Raw genomic sequence first — 18748 nt, forward strand, 5'->3', positions numbered from 1 at the left:
CAGGGCCGCAGCTTCCCCCCAGAGCCTGATCCCAACTGGGCTGCTCTCACAGGGCCACAGTTCCTGCCTGGAGTCTGCTTACAACCAGACTCCTTGCCAGGGGCCGCAGCTCTTGCCCGGAGCCTGCTCACAACCGGGCACTTCTACAGGGCCTGCAGCTTCCACCCGGAGCCTGCTCATGACCAGGCTCCTTGCCAGGGGCCAAAGTTCCAGCACGGAGACTTCTCTCACCTGGGCTTCTCTCCAGGTTCCACAGCTTCTGCTCCCAACCAGGCTCCTCTCCAAATGCCACAGCTCCCGCCCAGATCCTGCTCATGACCGGGCTTATCATTAGGGGCTGCAGCTCCCACCCAGAGCCTGATCCCAACTGGGCTCCTCTCAAGGGCCCGTAGCTACCACCCAGAGCCTGCTCCCAACCAAGCTCCTCTACAGGAGCCGCAGCTTTCCCCCAGAGCCTGATCATGACTGGGCTCCTCTCCATGGGCAACAGTTCCGGCACGGGGCCTTCTCTCACATGGGCTTCTCTCCAGGTTCTGCAGCTTCCACCTGGAGCCTGATCCCGACTGGGCTCCTCTCCAGGTTCTGCAGCTTCCACCCAGCACCTGATGCAAACTGGGCTCCTCTACAGGGGCCGCAGCTCTTGCCCGGAGCCTGCTCCCTACCAGGCACCTCTACAGGACCTGCAGCTCCCGCCCGGAGCATGCTGCCGATGAGGCTCCACTCCAGGGGCCATAGATACTGCCCTGAGCCGGCTCGCAACCATGACCCTGTCCAGGGGCCTCAGCTCACGCCCAGAGCCTGCTCACAATTGGGTTCGCCTCCAGGGGCCGCAGCTTCTGCCCAGAGGTCAAAGTCAGGGCCCAGACCAGGGGCGAGGGGTGGGGGGGGACACAGGACAATGGTGGGGCGTGGTCACATGACCTGCCCTTACCAGGTGACCCGTGGTCACCTGCTGGGGGTGGGGTGGGGGGTGTTGTGTCACATGACCTCACTCCCCAGGGTCATTTGAGGTCAAAGTTGGGGCCCAGGATGATGGGGGGGCGACTTCACGTGACCTCCCCCCACTGGGGTTCACACAAGGTCAAAGTTGGGGTCTAGGCCGGGGGGGCGAGGTGTGTCACATGATGTTGGAGCACCCCCCCAGGGGTTACCCAATATCAAAGTTGGGGCCGGTGAGCTGGATGGGTGTCACGTGATGTTGGAGGCCCCCCCTAAATGTCACCCGAGGTCAAAGTTGGAGGGTCACCCAAGGTCAAAGTAGGGGCCCCGGGGGCCAGAAGGGTGGGGTCATGTGATGTCAGAGACCCCCACCCCCACCCTGGGGATCACCCAAGGTCAAAGTCAGGGGCTGGGGGCTGGGGGGGGGGTGTGTCACATGTTGTCGGCACCCCTCCTCAGGGATCATCTGAGGTCAAAGTCCAAATATTCAAACTCAGTGGCGCCCAAATCCATGACCGAATACCAGCTCCGAAATTGCCAATGTCCGGTGATTTCTCCCACACCAAAGGGGACAGAACTGAAAGCTGGGGCTGGACTTCCCCACGCCTCTGCAGCCCACCAAAAGTCCCACAAACCCTGCCGGGCCGGACCCTGGAAGTGCGAACATCCAGCAATTTCTACCCCCCATAAGGGGCCAGGACCCAAAGCTCTTGCTGGGCCTCAGCACCCAGCCAACACCCTTCAAGGACCCCCAAACCCTGGGGCTCCGCCCTTCTCTTGCCTGCCTAATCGCCCAACGTTCTTGCTCACTCTCATACAAGCCCCTTTTGGAAATGTTGAGGCCCAATATCCTTACATTCCACCCAGAAGATTCCACAGGACCAGACACACACCATCCCCAATTTCTGGCCCTGATCCCCAGCTCCCAGCACAATAAAAATAGCCAAAATCACAGCTCTTGGAAGCTGAACACATGATTTCTGTGAACACACAAGGAAGTTCTAGTCCTCTTCTAGCCAGAAGAGCACCAATATGTGATTCAAATTCCTCCTATGGTTAAATATAAAAGTTAGGAAGGGAAGAATGGGTCTTCTGGACAGAGTGGTGCTTTGCCTGCAGTGAGGGTGCGGAGGTGCTGTGCTGTACAGCGTGACACCAGAACAGCAACACTGAATGCTGAAGAGGACGTCCTGTAAAACAGAGACAGATGTGGCTCTGCTCCCTCTTTCAGGTACCAGTGGTGTAAACTCAAGTTTTCTTTTTCAAGTGTTCTTGATCTCCCTGCCTGCTGATCTGAGCTAAAGAAGAATTTTCCCTGTTGCTGGAGAGCAGTGATAACTATTTTCAGGACAGGAAAACCTGACCCCAGGCAGAAATCGGGGCCATGCCACCAGCCTGTCATCGCCTCCGTCATAAATAGTTCTCTGCTACGGCCCACTCAGGGAAGAAGGCCGTTCATTTCCCTCCCACTAGCCCCAGCACAAAGCAGTCTGCATGCTGTGCTGTGCCAGCCAGCATATCCTCCCATCCCACAACACAAAATGTTGTCATCATACTGCCCGCTGGCTCTGTGCTGAGCCTGAAAGAGCATGCTCTTCAGGGAGGCAGCTTGAGCAGTTGAGTGCCAGAGTTGCTGTCCCCATGTATAGCTATACACAGGGGAGATGGGAAAGACCTTTATTTGAGCAGGAGATCCGCAGGCATAAATGCAGATAATTCTGCTAAATGAACAAAGTGATCTGATCAGTTCCTGGGATGGGAACCTCTCTCATCATGCAATTTTTCAATGAAAATGTAGGCACTTAGGGAAAGAGCTGGAATTGGAAGTGGAGGAGTCTCTGACAAACTGGACTGAGAACATGTTCCTCACTGAATCTAGGGGATGCTCTTAGTGTGAAATGGAAAGAGTTGGTGCAGTTGTATGAAGATCTCTGAGAATCTAACCCTGCAGACAGCATACAAGCATTGGTAACCTGCTTGTAAGAGCAGAGTAAGAATACATGAGAAGAGCTGTTAAGGTCCAATGAATGCAGAGAAGGTAGTCTTGTTTGCTGGAATGGTTAGCTTAGTGAAACGAACGCTGGGTTGTGGAGCATAGACCACCAGGGACAACTGAGAATGGAAGAGGTGGGAAGAAATGGAACGGAACAGGTAAGAGAAGCCTTGAGAGTGTGCAGATGCAAACAAGTATGAGCATCCATCTGTTGGTAAGTTACAAGTCTCCCACCTAACAGCTGGTTGACTTTGGAACAATTGTTTTACGTAAGGTAGCACGAAACCAGCTAGTTGCCATGTGGAACCTGGTTTAGAGAAGCAGCTTTGTTGCGTGGTTGCCTGGAACGATGGGACTCATGATGCAGGAGGCCCTTCTAGGGCAGTTTCCCTTATCAACAGCTCCTAGCTATGAGCTTTATTTCATTCGGTTACCGACTGCAGCTGTCTGTTGCCTGGACTACGGTTAGTTTTGCCCTACAAGCAGTAAGCTAGAGAACAGTTTAGAGTATCAGCTAACAAGTATAACATTTAAGATCTAGGAGGATAGCCACCCTGCTGTGGGTAGAGCTCAGAAATCCCTCAAAGGCTTCAGACAAAGCCGCTTGGGCAGTTCCGCCGGACTCACTCTGCTTCCTTTAGAAGTTAGAGCTTTCAAGGCTGTTCTGTTCCCTTAACTTCATCCCAGCATCAGGAGGAGCCAAGGAGAGGGTGAGCTTCTCTGGCTGCTGCTTTACCTCCTTCATCGGCCTTCAAGATGGAAGGAAGTCAGGACCAGAGAAGAGTGGGCCCCTGCTGAGACGGTGCTCTGACACGGGCATCAGACACTTGCCCAATGTTCTGGTGATAGGGGTTTGCAAGCAAGAGGAACTGGAAGCCCAGTGGAAAGCCAACTCAAGCAGCAGCTTCTCCTCCTCTTACTGCAGTGTCTGCCAGATCCCCAGGCTGTGTCTATGCAGTAACAAAATGGACACTGAAGCTGATACCAATGCTGGGGAGATAGGAAAGTTGCAAATTAATTTATTCTTGCCCAGGTTTAATGCGAGTGGGGGGGGGAGGGGCGCGTTGATGTGGTTGTGACCTCAGCGCTCTCCAGTACCAGTTACAACAGGGTGTTCTTTTCACCTTCTCTAATACTTTGCACCAACTTTGGGCTGCTCCCTGTTCTAACAGGTCCTTTGAGAGAAGCGATTTTCACACAGGAGGTCAGAAGAGACAAAGGAGCTGCCTGAAAAACGGTTGTAAAGTTCTTAGAAAAGGGGCTGCAGATTTCCTTATTACTCACAGGCAGGGTTTGCAGGTCTGGCAGATCCTCTGCCCTTAGAAGCTTGATGCTCACATTTTGAAGAGCATGGTGATTGCTGCATCTCACTACTACGGCAGTACAAGCTCACGACAAAACTGCGCACTCTTCCCCAGGGAGAAACAGGGAGGCAGCTGTGTCAGGCACCCAAGCATTTCTCTGCTTTTATGTGATATTTAAAATGTAGAAACTGAACCAACAAAATCAGTCACGGTTCGATACAGAACCAGGAGGAGTGGCTGAGACACCAGAAGCTCGCACTGCCACCCAGAGGGACCTCACCGAGCTACAGAAATGGGCTGATGGGAACCTCCTGAAGTTCAACCTTCAACCAAGGGATATGCAAAGTCCTGCCCCTGGGTAGGAACAGCCCCAGGCACCAGGATGCGCTGGGCATGCCCAGCTGGAAAGCAGCTCTGCAGAGAAGGCCCTGGGAGTCCTGGTGGACACCACGTTGAACTAGAGCCAGCAAAGGCGGCCAGAAGTGTATGGGGCTGCATGAGGAGGACCATTGCCAGCAGGTCAAGGGAAGGGATGAGCACCAGTGAGGCCACCCCGGGAGTGCTGCAGGGTCAAGGGGTTTTCTCTATACAGATCCAAATATCTGAAGGGAGGGTGCAAAGAAGATGGAGCCTGGCTCTTCTCAGTGGTTCTCAGGGTTCAGCTGGCTCAGGGTGACCCTCCTTCCATGGGGGCTTGGACCAGGGGACGTCTGGGGGTCCCTGCCAGCCCCAGCCACTCTGTGAGAGTGCGGTGCTGGCACAAGCACCCCCACCCCCAGGGACCACCTGGAAGGGGCCGGAGCAAACGCAGAAGCATGAAGAGCGTGGCCAGGTGGGCTTTGCATCACAGGGTCTGTCTCTGAGGCTGGGGGAGCTCCTGGGTGCACCCCTCAGAGACTTGTGATGTCACCAGAGAGTCACAGTCACCTCGTAACATCACTTGTGGCAGGCAGCAATACATGCCAGTGTTGCACGCTGCCAGCGGCATACAAGACATCGAGTCCAGTGGGCAGCACCTGAGCCATCAGGTCCTGCCAACGGCACACCAGACACTGTGACCTGCCAGCCTCCAGTCCCACCAGCAGCAGACAGGACCCTGAGTCCCACCAGCAGCACTGGAGGCATCCAGGCACGAGCCAGAACCAACCAGGCCAGTGGGACAGGGATGGGCACAGCCAGCTCCACAGCACTCCAGAGGCCGTAGAAGATCCATTGTGGCTGCAGAGGGTGCAGGAGGAAGAGCTGGGCTCAGGGGACCACACGCACTGCCTGCCCTGGCTCCGCTTCTGAGCGGAGTGGCCGGGCCCCCTGGGGCCCCTCTGAAATAAACCCCCGGGCATGCTGAGAGGGGCCAGGCCTGGTTTCTTCCACACCGGTTTGCTTGAACCTGCGGGGATGCAGGGGAAGGAATCCCCAGCCGCTCTGTGAGTGTGCAGTGCTGGCACAACAACCACCACCAACAGGGACCGCCTGTCCTGGGCTGCACAAGAAGGAGCATCATCAGCAGGTCCAGGGGGGATCATTCCCCTCTGCCCAGCACTGGTGAGGCCACCGTGGGTGGGCTGTGTCCAGGGCTGGGCTCCCCAGGACAGGAGAGAGCTCACCAAAGGGCCACCAAGATGGGGAAGGGACTGAGACATCTCTCCCATGAGGAAGGGCTGCATGAACAGGGACTGTTCACCCTGGAGAAGAGAAGGTCAGGGGGGGTCTTCTCCATAGATCCAAATATCTGAAGGGAGGGTGCAAAGATGATCGAGGTCAATCTCGGTCAAGGCCTCAGCCGAGCCGGGTTCCAGAAGCACAAATGTCCAGCAATTTCTTCCCCACTGAAGGGGCCAGGACCAAAGCTCTTGCTGGGCTTCAGCGCCCTTTGGCCACCCTTCAACAGCCCCCCAAACCCTGGGGTTCTGCCCTTCTTTTTCCTGTGTATGGACCCAACATTCTCTCTCACATTCACCCAAGCCCAGCTCTGAAATTGAAAACATTCACCAATTTGTGCAACACCAAAGTGATCTCCTTATGCCAAGCACAGACACTCAGTTTTATTGTGGCTACAAAAGTTTTTCCAGTTGAAGGTGAGGTCCATCAGCAGCTTTTGGTCCTTGCACCTTTACTGTGGGAGCAGTCACTGTATGTTTGCTATTTCAGAGCTAGGCTTGGTGAGAGTGAGGACAGTTTGGGGACCATTAGGAGGCAAGGCAAGGGCAAAGTCGCTGTGTCAGGGGGGCTCTGAAGGGTGTGCCACTGAAACCGAGGGTGATCAACAGCATTCCGTCCTGGCGCCCTCTTGTGTTCAAGAAATTCCATTACATTTACAATTTCAGCCACACTGAGCCTACATTTAGAGAGAGACCGTTGGGATGATTGGAAGGCTACAGAAGGGAAATGCTTCAGTCTTTGGGGGCCCTGGAAAGGCTGCTGAGGGCAGGTTAGGAGCAGCAACAGCTTTCGGTCCTGGAACCTTTGATGTCAGAGAAATCCCTGGATGTTTACAATTTCGGAGCTACATTAAGCCGAGAGAGAGAACATGAGCTTTGGGGGAATTAAAACATCTGGGTAGCGGCACAGCCCCCGTTTTTCTCTGCCTTTTGAAGGGCTGCCAAGTGAAGCTGAGGACCAGCAATAGCTTTCAGTCCATGCAGTCTTGGTATGGCTGGATGTTTGCAATTTCAGAGCTGGTCTCTGGCAAGAGTGGGAGAGAACATTGGGAACGTTAGCAGGCAAGGCAAGTGTCGAGCCCTGGTATTTGTGTCTTTTGAAGGGCTGCCCAGGGAAGGTGAGGAATAGTAACAGTTTTCGCTCCTGGCCCTTTTGGTGTGGGAGAAATCACTGGACTTTTGCAATTCCAGCTGTCAGCTCTGGTGAGAGAGAATGTTAGGACTGCGAGGAGGCTAGGACAGGGCACGTCCCCAGAGTTCGTCAGGCTATGAAAGTGTTGTGAAGTGAAGATGAGGACCAGCAACTGCAGTCTGGGCACTGTTGGTGTGGGACAAATTGCTGGACATTTGCAATTCCAGAGCTATGCTAAGCCGAGAGAGAAAAAGTGCTGGGAACTTTAGGACCCTCAGCAAGTGAAGAGCCCCAGTGTTTCTGGGGCTGTTGAAGGAAGGCCAAGGGAACATGAGGAAGACCAACAGCTCTCAGTCCTGGCACTATTGGTGTGAGACAAATTGCTGGATGTTGAGCTTTGGTGAGAATGAGAGAGATCATTGGGAACATTAGGAGATTTGGCAAGGGCAGACCCCCAGTGTTTGTGTGGCTGTTGGAAGGCTGCTAAGTGAAGTTGAGGACCAAAACCAGCTTTCAGTCCTGGCTCTATTCATGTGGAAGAAATTGCTGGAGGTTTTAAATAGGCCCAGAGCTGGGCTTACTCAAAACTGAGAGTTGTGGACAATTAGGAGGCAAGTCAAAGGCAGACCCCCAATGTTTGTGTGGCTGTTGAAGGGCTGCCAAGGTAAGGTGAGGACCGGCAACAACTTTCAGTCCTGGCACCTTCAGTGTTCTAGAAATTCTTTGATGTTTACTGTTTTGGAGCTACGCTAAGCTTAGATTGAGAGAAGGAGAGATCTGGGACCATTAGGAGGCTATGCAAGGAGAGACCCAGTGTTTGTGGGGCTTTGTAAGGGCTGACGGACAGAAAGTGAGGAACAGCAATACTTTTCCCTTCTGGCCCTATTTGTGTGGGAGAAATCAGTGGACGTTTGCAGTTTTGGAGGTTGGCTCCGGCAGACATGAGAGTGACTGTATTGGGAGGCTTGATAAGCGCAGAGCTCCATCGTTTGTGGGGCTGTTGAAGGGCTGACAAGGGAAGGTGAGGACCAGCAACAGCTTTCAGTCCTGCACTATTGGTGTGGGAGAAATTGCTGGATGTTTGCAATTTCAGAGCTGGGCTCTTATGAGAGTGCTGGGACTGTTAGGAGGCTAGGCCAGGGCAGAGCCCCACTGTTTCGAAGGGAAGGTGGGGATGGGGAGTAGCTTTCTTTCCTGGCACCTTCCATGTGGGTGAAATTGTCAAAATATGAGAAATTGCATGAAGCAACACTAGGATGTCACCAAAACACAAGGGAGTGGTGTGAAAGACAAGGGGGTCGTGTTGAAATACGAGTGAGTTGCATGAAACATGAGGAGGTCACATAAACATTAGGGGGTCATATAAACATGAGGGAATCATCAAAAAATTGGGCATCACACGATACACAAGGGGTTGCCAAAATATGAAGGGGTGATGCAAAGCACGAGGCAGTCTTTGAAACACGATGGGGTTGCCCGAAACAGGAGGGCATCATGCAAAAAACAATGGGTGCTTGCAAAACATGGGGGTGTCACCCAAACATGAGGGCATGAGGGGACCCACACACAGTTTGTGCAATCCCCTCTTGTGGTGTCCGCGACCTCCCTCATGGCTCATGTGGCTCCCCTCACAGTTTGCACAATGTGTAAGCAAAACACAGGGGGCTTGCTAAAACACAACAGCACAACTTGATTGCTGTAAACATTAAAGGTGACCTGAAATACCAGGGGGTCATGTGAGATACAAGGGGGTCATGCAAAACACAAGTGGATCATTGAAACACGAGGGTGTCACACACAAGACAAGGGGTTGACAAAACATGGTGGGGTTGCCGGAAACACAAGGGGGTCATACTGAAACATGAGGGAGTTGTGCAAAACATAAGGTGGTCATGGAAAAAATGATGGGGTCCTGGAAACACAAGGGGGTTGACAAAACATGAGGGAGTTGCCTGAAACACGAAGGGGTTGCACGAAAAAAGGGGCTATTACACTAAACACAAGGTCATCACGTGAAACACAAAGGGGTTGTTGAAACACAATGCGGTCACACAAGGTTGTCACACAAAAAACAACAGGTGCCCACAAACTACAGAGAGGTCACCAAAACATGAGGGGATCCTCCCTCATGATTCACATGACCCCCCCTTGTGGATCACATGACACCCCTTGCAGATACCATGACTACCACTCTCCTGGATAGCACAACCCCCCACTCACAGATCACGTGATGCCTCCATACAGACTGTGCGACCCTCGCTTGTGGGGTCACCAAAATATGAAGGAGTTGCATGAAAATTGAGGGCATCATGTGAAACATAAGTGCATCGCTCAAAATAGGACACCAAAATATGAGGGGATACCTGGAACACGAGTGGTCTCCAAAACACAAGGAGATTGCATGAAGGATGAGGGGATCTTGTGAAACACGAGTGGTCACTGAAAGATGAAGGGGTTGCACAAAACACAAGTGCATTGCTTGAAAATGAAGGGGTTGTGCGAAACACAAGGGTTTTGCAGAAACATGAGTGGGTCATGTGAAATACAAGGGGGTCATGCAAAACATGAGAGCATCATCGAAAGACGAGGGGGTTGCTGAAACACAAGGAGGCCACATGAACCATGATAGGGTCACAAGAAGAATGAGGTTGTCATGCGAAACATGAGGGGTTCTCGCAAAATGTGAAGGGGTTATGTGAAATACAAGGGTGTCACACGAAACATGAGGGGTTGCCAAAACACAAGGGGTGTCCTGAAACATGAGGGGGCACGTGAAGAACAAGGGGCCCTGAAAGAGGAGGGCATAACCCAAAACACTAGGAGGTCCCTGAAACACTACCGGGTCAAAGAAACACAAGGGGGTCACTTGAAACACAAGGGGGTTGCACAAAAGACAAGGGGGTTGCGCAAAAGATAAGAAGGTAGTGCAAAATATGAGGGGGTCATGTGAAATACGAAGGGATTGGCAAAACACGAGGGGTTCACTGAAACCCAAGGGGGTCACCCAAACTTGAGGGGGTTGCCAAAACATGAGAGGGTCATGTGAAACAGGACGGGGTCTCACAAAACATGAGGGGGTCACCCAATACAAGAAGGATTGCATGAAACATGGGGTGAGGGCACCCAAATTACAATGGGATCATGCTGAAATACAAGGGATGGCACAAAACACAAGGGCAGCATGAGGGGGTCACGTGAGATGCAAGGAGGTCATGTGAAACATGAGGGATCATTGAAATGTGAGGGGTTTCCCAAAACACAAGGGGGTCACATGAAACAGTGGGGGTCTCTGAAGCATGAGGGGATCATGTGAGAAAGGAGCGGGCCTCATGAAACACAAGAGGTCACTGAATAGACAAGGCAGTTTCCCAAAACACAAGGGGGTCATGAAATATGAGGGGTCACTGAAACATGAGGGGGTCATATGAAACACAAGGGGGTTGCAAGAACAATTAGGGGGTTGCACAAAACATAAGGCCATCACCAAAACACTAGGGGATCACCAAAACACAAGGCAGTCGTGTGAAATACAAAGGAGTTTTACAAAACATGAGGGGGTTGCACAAAATACAAGGGAGTATTGTGAAACATCAGGGAGTTGTGTTAAAAACGAGGGAATCCCCAAAATGCAAGGGGGCTGGCCAAAACACAAGGGGGTCACACAAAAAAGGAGGGGGTTGTGTGAAAGACAGGGTGGTCAAGTGAATTATGAGGGGGTTGCCAAAACATGTGAGGGTCACCCGAAACAGGAGAGCGTCGCCTGAAACACGAGGGGGTTGTGGAAAATATGAGGGGGTGCGCAAAAGAGGAGGGGAATTGCCTGAATCACGAGGGGGCCACCGACATACAAGGGGATCGCATGAAGGACAAGGGGGACTTGAAAAACACAAGGGGTCCCTGAAACACAAGGGGGTCTCACAAAAGACAACAGCACCTCCGAAGCACAAGAGGATTGCAGGAAAGAGGAGGGGAATGCAACGAAATGAGGGAGTTGTGCAAAACATGAGGGGGTCACCCAAAACACAATGGAGTCTCCCAAAATACAAGGAGGTGGCGTGAAACATGGGAGGGTGTCTGAAACATTAGGGGGTTGCAGAAACATGAGGGGGTTGCCCGAACATGTGGGGATTGAACAAAAAATGAGGGGGTTGTATGATAGACGAGGGGGGTTGTGTGAAACAAGTGCATCATTGAAACATGAGGGATTTGCTGAAAGATGAGGGGGCAACCCAAAACACAATAGGGTCATAAGAATAACAAGGGGGTCACACAAAACATAAGGGGGTCACATGAAACATGAGGGCGTAGCGTGAAATACAAGGGGTTCTCGTGAAACACAAAGGGGTCACGCAAAATACAAGGGTGTCACATGAAACATAAGGGTTTGCTGAAACACAAAGGGTTTTCCAAAATATGAGGGAGTCACCCAAAACATGAGGTGGTTGTCAAAACTCAAGGGGGACGCATGAAACACAAGAGGGTCACATGAAACAGCAGGGGGCACTGAAACACGAGGGGATTGCCAAAACACGAGACAGTTGCCCAAAACAGGAGGGTGTCACCTGAAAATATAAGGGGGTCACCCAAAACACAAGGGGAGTCACATGAAAAATGAAGGGTTCATGCCAAATATTAGGGGGTTGTGTGAGATTCAGTCACCAAGGCAAGCAGCTCCAGGACCAGCACAATCAGCAGCCTCAGGAGGAGCCAAGAGATCTTCCAGGAGCCCACAGCTCGCACAACAGTGGCTGATGAGACCTGGTTGGGGACAAGAGCAGTGGCTGAGCTCCCTCCCCGCCGCCCCATATAAAAGAAACCCTTAGGCAGTGCTAGCAACCAGTAGTACTGTGAACGGGTCGGGCACATCAGCAAGGGTGCGGCGCGACAGTTTGCTCAGCGGTTTGTGTGGAAAGGCATGCAGGAAGGGTGCTGAAGCTCTGCCAGCTCCACCAGTGAGCAGCGGCATCCACCCAGCAGAAATCCATGGCCTCTCTAAGCCCTGTGCCCACCACGACTGACACAGCTTCCCAGGCAGAGCTCCAGTGGGAACACACTGCCACACAGGTGCCAGGCTGCAGGCTGCGCCCTGCTCTTATGTCAGTATCAGGACGGCAGCAGCAAGCACCCCTGTGGGAGCTGTGCCCAGGTAGAGGAGCTCCTCCACTGGGTTGCAGAGCTCCAGGAAGAGGTAAGAGGGTTGAGGTTGAGGAGTAACAGGGAAAGCGGCAGACAGGCAGGCTGCTGGAATTGCACCCTGCCTTCCCTGAGACAGGCCTAGCAGGCAGACAGGACGTGTGATACAGAAGATTCCCTTTCCTCTCTCCTCCTGGCTGAACACAGTGACTTAAGGGACAGGGGGCGATGGCAATGAGCTCCTGCCAGCAGGCACCATGACTGCCCCAGCTTCCTGGGTGCCCTTGCACAGTAACTATGAGGCTCTGCAAGTGGAACCAAATACTGAAGAGGATGATGGTTCATCTAGCTTAGAGGTGTCACTGAGGCTAAGTCGGCCTGTGCCCTGTGTCAAAATCACTTCCATAAAGAAAAAAAGACGTTGTCATAGGAGACTCCCTTCTGAAGGAAACAGAAGGCCCAATATGCAGGCCAGACCCACTCCTTAGGGAAGTCTGCTGCCTTCCTGGGCCCAGGTCAAAGATGTGAAGATAAAGCTTCCTACCCTTGTACGGCCCTCAGACTAGTATCCATTAGTGATTTTTCAGGTAGGCATGGGTTTTGGCTTGGCCTTCCTCTTTGAGACACTGCAGGATGCCCAGAGAAGCTGTGGATGCCCCATCCCTGCAAGTGTTCAAGGCCAGGTTGGACGGGGCTTTGAGCAGCCTGATGTCATACAAGATGACCCTGCCCACGGCAGGAGGGGTTGAACTCAATGATCTTTAAAGGTCCCTTCCAACACAAACCACTCTGATTCTGTGATTCCCATGTCCCTGGGGTTCACTGGAGAGGTGGGTTCTGTCTTCCATTGCTGCATGCAGTAATTCAAGAACTTGCTTGGTAATGTCTTGCAGAGTCGAGAGTAATGTATTTTCTTCTATAAAATCAGGAGTGAAGGAGCCAAAGTGGCTAGGACAGGAGCAAGAAATGATCAGTGGTGTTTGTTTTTTTCAGGAGACATTTGTTTTTCGAGGCCTTTCCTAATGACTGGTGGACATGCAATCTTGAGAGATGGAGATCAGTTCTCTTTTCAGTAACCCTCTGCAAGAGGAAGGAAAGAGGGTGAAGATCTTAGCAGAGTAACTAACAATACAGCAAAGCAAAATGAAATTTTAAGCCAGTAAAGCAGAGAGAAGAAGTGAGGAAAAACTAAAATGAACAAATCCCATCTCAATTCTGAAGAGAGGTGAAAGAAAATCCAAGCCGTGATGGTCTTTAATGGGAGAGAAACTGGAATCAGTGTCTTTAATAGGGGCCCTGAAGTGGACATCCCGCACTGTGGTGCGTGCCGCACTGCGTGCTGCTCAGTACACGGTCTCTGAACACCTGCAGAGAGCTCAGCGATGCTGTGAGCACAGCCAAGCTCAGGACATGGGTGGGACTTGTGCTTCTGCAGGCAGAGGGGCAAGGTTGTGAGTATCAGACCAAAATCACAACGTTTGTTCATGTTCTGTGTTGCCAGTCCTTGTAATTTTATGGTGATGTTTCATGAGATTTTCCCAAAGCCTGCAGGAATGAGGGGATTATGAATCCTGGGAGCTTCTGTCTCTTGTTGGTTATATCCCCATAGCTCTGGGGAAATCTTCGCCTGCATGTCCGTCTGTCTCTGTATGACACACAGGGGCATATGAGCTGGTTGCATTGCCTACGGTGATGGTGTGTGCTCATAAGGATTGCTGTGCATGTGGTGGTGTGCCCGCCAGTGGCTGAGTGAGGAGACACGGGGTGCAGAGATGGGGGTACTTATCACAGTCATAAGATCTGCATCATCTCACAGCTGTGACGAGTGCTTAGGTCAGGACACCTGGGCCTGACCCTCTGCTCCTGCCTGGGCCACAGGTGACTGATGGGTTGGTGTCAGCTGCAGCCCTGTAGCCCAGTGACACAGTATTGATGCTGCTGGTCATGGGCTACAGGTTTTGAACTGACCTTGCAGGGCCTTGGGCCTCAGGCTGGTCAGGCTTGCTCCATCTGAACTTGTCCTAACCTTCCTGGAGCGATGTTTTTGCTAGGAGTAGCTGCTGTATTGCTGATCTTTTGATTCTGGCCAGGTGGCTATGCCTAATTTTTCTCTATTTTTCTTTTTCTTTTGCACAGTACAACCACTATTTTTATACAGATAGTAGGAATCAGTGACTATTCTGTGCAGACCTAGTTATTTTTTGCTCTAACATAATGCTGTAGTGTGGAGAAATACAGGCCTAGCTTGACAGCAGAGGTCTCGCAAGTAAAGGCACGGGGATGGGTAGCATGTAACTTTGGAGTGACAAGCAACGGGTCACAGCCTTGGTCCTGGAGACCCCATGGCTATAAAACAACTCACCAGTACTTAGCTACCATCATGCAGAGCTGGAGCTGGGCAAAACCGTTTTTAGAGGCAACAAGCAGAACTAATGTATAAAACGTACTGTATGAGTACTAAATCAGATGTAACATGGAGCTACAGACCAATGAAGAAAGAGCGAGGTGTAAAAACGTGTTAGCAAATGAATAAAAATGACCCAAAGTGGACCCGAGGGTGAGGAGGAAGAAGTCATGAACTTGTGTTCCTCTGGGCATGGGCCTCCAGAGGCAGCGCACAGTAGCACTTCCACCACAGCCACCACTGGCCTGAAGCCACGGACCTTGGGCTCCAGAGGAGAGGTGGAAGGGTGAGCATAGCCCATGAAAGGGGGTAGAAACTAGGCGGTGTGTGTGTGATGATGATGATGATACGTTTCTGTATAAAACCAGTCTGTCTTTCTCTGCAGTAATTAGATTGGCATTGAAAATGATTCTTTGGTTAGCTGGCTAAGACTTCACTTATACAAACAAGAAATTCTTGGCTTTATATCGAAGGTAAGCTTGCACTGTGCCCACAGAAGACTGTGTATGTAAGGCACTGTATCCCGCACGCTTGCACGCTCCCCTCCACTGCCATGCTGGTTATGGGAGCACCACTGTTCTGCAAGACTGGGAATTTTTATTTGGCCCCTTGCATTTGTCTCTGGGCAGTTGTTTGGCAAAGAACCCATCTGCAGCTTCCCTTGTCTAACACTGCCACTGCCTCTGGCAATCAGCACTCTTCTGAGTAACCAGTCCCATTGGAACAGCTGCAGTGTTCAACCCCGCTCCCACGCTAATAACCCACTTTGGAACTCATGAAAACTACAGGAAACTTCAGTTTTGCCATTACCTTTGTGTCCTTGGCAGGTTCGCCAGGCTCTCTACCTAATCCAGGCTTCAGCAACTCAGCGCTGCCTTCCTCAGACCCTGCTGGCATGTGGAACACCGACCGAGCTCTGCGCTGTTCTGGCATCATGGCGGTGGTGGCTAACTGGGAGGTGTCTCCCTTCAGCTGGTGCTAAGGGGAGATTCCTGATAAGCACCTTATGAAACGAGGCCTGTGTATGTTTATTTTATTTTAAAACTGTATTATTTTGTCACACAGAATACCTTTTGAATGTGAATGAGCAAGGTACCCCCTTGCAGTGTCAGTCACTCCAGGACTTTGTCATACACAAACTGCTGCTCTCTCCTGGTCAGATCCCACCTACATCAGCTGCCCCTTCTGCTCCACTGCTGATTCCTTAGGGGTTCATCCAGACTGACCTGAGTGATGCCAGACCCCTGCCAGCAACACCCAGAGCCAATGGTCACTGCAGGGACCACAAACATCTACATCTGCATCACCAGTGCCCTGCGCCCTGAGCTGCACAGCCCCCAAGGCAGGGAGCACCTTCTCCCCAGCTGCAGCGGGGGCTTTCTTTTACCAGTGAGCACGAATCCTTGGCCGTCACTTTGTCTGGGTGCTGGGTGACAAAGAGCCCATGCGTGGCCTCACATGAACTTGCCTACACAGAGCAACCCAAGCACGTGGGCAGACACACAGCCACCACTCAATGCCCACACATGCACCTGAATGCCAACAGCAGTACAATGGGATGCCATGTGATGGCTCAGCACCATTCCTAGGCTATCCCTTGAGGGACTTAGATCGGGTCACAATGTCACAACTTAAAACAGCCTAAAAGTACTTAGAAAGTGCAATATCACCTGAACAATGGTTCTTTCTTCCCCTGAGTTTGTCACACTGCGCGCTTTCCTGGCTCTATCTGCTGTATGCATAAAAATATAGCTGAACTATAAATTATTGTGCATCTTTCCTCAGCAAGGTGTGAAATCTGCACTGAGCCGTGTGTGAGCTTTGGAGGACAGCTTGGAAATGGGGACTGCGTTACAGTCCCTGCTCCGAGGACAGCCATCTCCCAGCACCACGCCATCTCCCTTCAGCTGCAGCTGTCGTCTTTGCAGTTCAGGGAAGCTCCAGCTCCTTGCTGCTCCTTCGCCCTGGGGACAGAGGAGTGGGCACTGGGGAAAGCAGCAGTGCAGGAAGGGCTGCAGAGGGCAGGGGAGAGGTTTTTTCTCCTCATGGTTTCTTCAGGAGTTGGGTTCAGAGCAGGTTTCTGACCACTGCCGAGCCGCTTGGGTGGAGCCTGTGTCACCCTGGTGTCACGCAATCCTAGATGGGGTCCCTCAGTCCCCAGTGCGGGGATTGAAAGGGTCCCTCTCCACAGCCCATTCTGTGCCCTAGGAGAGGAGCTGGAAGGAACACCAGTTTCTCATGGGACCTAAAGGCAGCACAGATGGACACTGCTGCTTGCTTTCCTGGGGAGGTCTCTCTAGGAAGGCATCTGGCTTCTCCGTGCTGGCACACCTGGAAGCTAAAGTCCAGCTTCATAAAGACGCTCCAGATTTGGAAAGGCTCTGTCCTCAAACAGTCCAACTCGTCTGACTCCAGAGATGGCTACTTAATCCATAACACGACAGTCTTCACATGGCATCATATGGTGAAATGTGGCCATTGCTTCCCACAGCCTTTGGGCTCTCTTCTCTGGCCTCAGTGCTCCACTGCAGCCAGCCTTCTTCCCCACGACTCGGGGACTAAACAGAGGACTTGAAGGTGCTTCAAACTACCACCCTGGGGTATTAAGGAACACAAACACACTACTAACATAGGGAGGCTACATCAGCAGGCACATTAATGATTTACACTCATCTACTAGTTCTCTCCGTTTGAAAGATGATGGAGTATCACTGGCATCCATAAGAGAAAGAGGCAAATGTAAGATTTCTGCTGTTTTCATTCATAATCACCCACCCACCCAACGTGTTTGGAGTTGGACTTATCCAGATGGATGTCACCAAACCAGGTAACCAGTTTTTCCTTCTCTGTAAGCATCAGGTTGAGCAGAGCACTTCCCTTGACTGGCTCCTCAGTCACCCATGTTAGGAAGCTTTCATGACTGTCCTGGATTGTTTGTGCTCTACTGTATTGTCCCTCCATTAGATACCAGGGTGGTTAAAGCCCCCCATGAGCACTATAGCCTGTGAGGGTAAGGTTTCTTCCAGCTGTTTGAGGAAGACCTCATCTACTTCTTCCTGGTCAGGCAGTCTGTACCAATAACCCCCTCACATCACCCACATTGGTCTGCCTGCTAATCCTGAGCCAGAAGCTCTCAGACAGCTTGTTGTCACCCCAAGGCAGAGCTCCAAGGACTCCAGCTGCTCTCACGTAAAGGGCAACTCCTGCTCATCACCCTCCTGGCCCATCCTTTGTATCCATCCATGGCTGCACTGCTGTCACTTGAGCTTTCTCACCACATCTCCGTGACCTCCATGAGATTGTAGCCCTTCTAATTCCTTCTGTTTACTCCTCATAGTGTATTAGTGCACAGGCACTTCAGAAAAGTGCTACACAGTCATGCTGGTTTTCCAAGAAAAGATGAGAGCTTCTGCCGTGATGTCCTCTCAGCACCTCCTCATTTGGAGGTGGGCCCCATCCTGCCCTGTTTTGTTCATTTGAGGACTCTTAACCACATCACTCTACACCTTTGCTTGCTAGACCAGTCCACCACTTCCTCACTGGAATGTCGGTCATCATCTCCCTCCTGGACTCCTCAGGTTGGCCAGCCTGCTAGAAATTTTTTTACCCCACTTTGTCAGGTGGATTCTACCCCTCCCTACCAGTCTTTGACCCCCAAAGAGGGTCCTGTGGTTTTAAAGTCAAACTATGGTCAGTGACACAGCTGCACAACAAGGTGCTGAACCCCAATGATACCTTAAGGGTCAAAAGACCCCAGATGTAGAACGGCTTACATGCATAAAAATTAGGCCTTGTTGTCTAGCTTGCTTGCTGTGGCTTTGCTAAAGTTAGTAGTGTCTAGCTTGGATGTTTTTTTTCTCTCTTAAAGTCTGTAGTATTGTTACTTAGTGAATTTAGAACCCTATTCAAGGATGGGGAGAATCGGGAGGGGATGAAGCAAAAAGATAATAACTGTTTGCCAAGGTTGCCAGGCTAGAAGGAATGAGAATTAATTGATGTAGAAAGATTTGTGGCTCCTTATGAAGGACAGTTTTTTGATAAGAACCAGGTGCTTACCTCAAGAGCTGGTCTACACCGACCCTGCAGTTTGGGCAAGAGCCAAGGAGCAACTGAGTCTGCGCAAGAACAAGGGGTTACTAGCGGTGACGAAGAGGAGCCATCAGCCTTCATCCCCACGACCCCCGA

The 18748-nt window shown here is 51.6% G+C and overlaps 1 protein-coding gene across 1 annotated transcript in view; it reads right to left on the reverse strand.

Moving 5' to 3' along the window:
• Nucleotides 1–510: 510 nt before the first annotated feature.
• The window catches only part of ANKMY1 (ankyrin repeat and MYND domain containing 1), a 57294-nt gene continuing 39056 nt past the window's right edge, over nucleotides 511–18748 (reverse strand). Inside the window, exon 17 of the mRNA XM_035891861.1 lies at nucleotides 511–767. Within this exon, the coding sequence (XP_035747754.1) occupies nucleotides 511–767 (257 nt within the window). The remainder of the gene's footprint in view (nucleotides 768–18748) is intronic.

This window comes from Egretta garzetta, unplaced genomic scaffold (genome assembly GCF_000687185.1).
Source record: "Egretta garzetta isolate BGI_Z169 unplaced genomic scaffold, ASM68718v1 scaffold143, whole genome shotgun sequence".
NCBI classification, from domain to species: domain Eukaryota; kingdom Metazoa; phylum Chordata; class Aves; order Pelecaniformes; family Ardeidae; genus Egretta; species Egretta garzetta.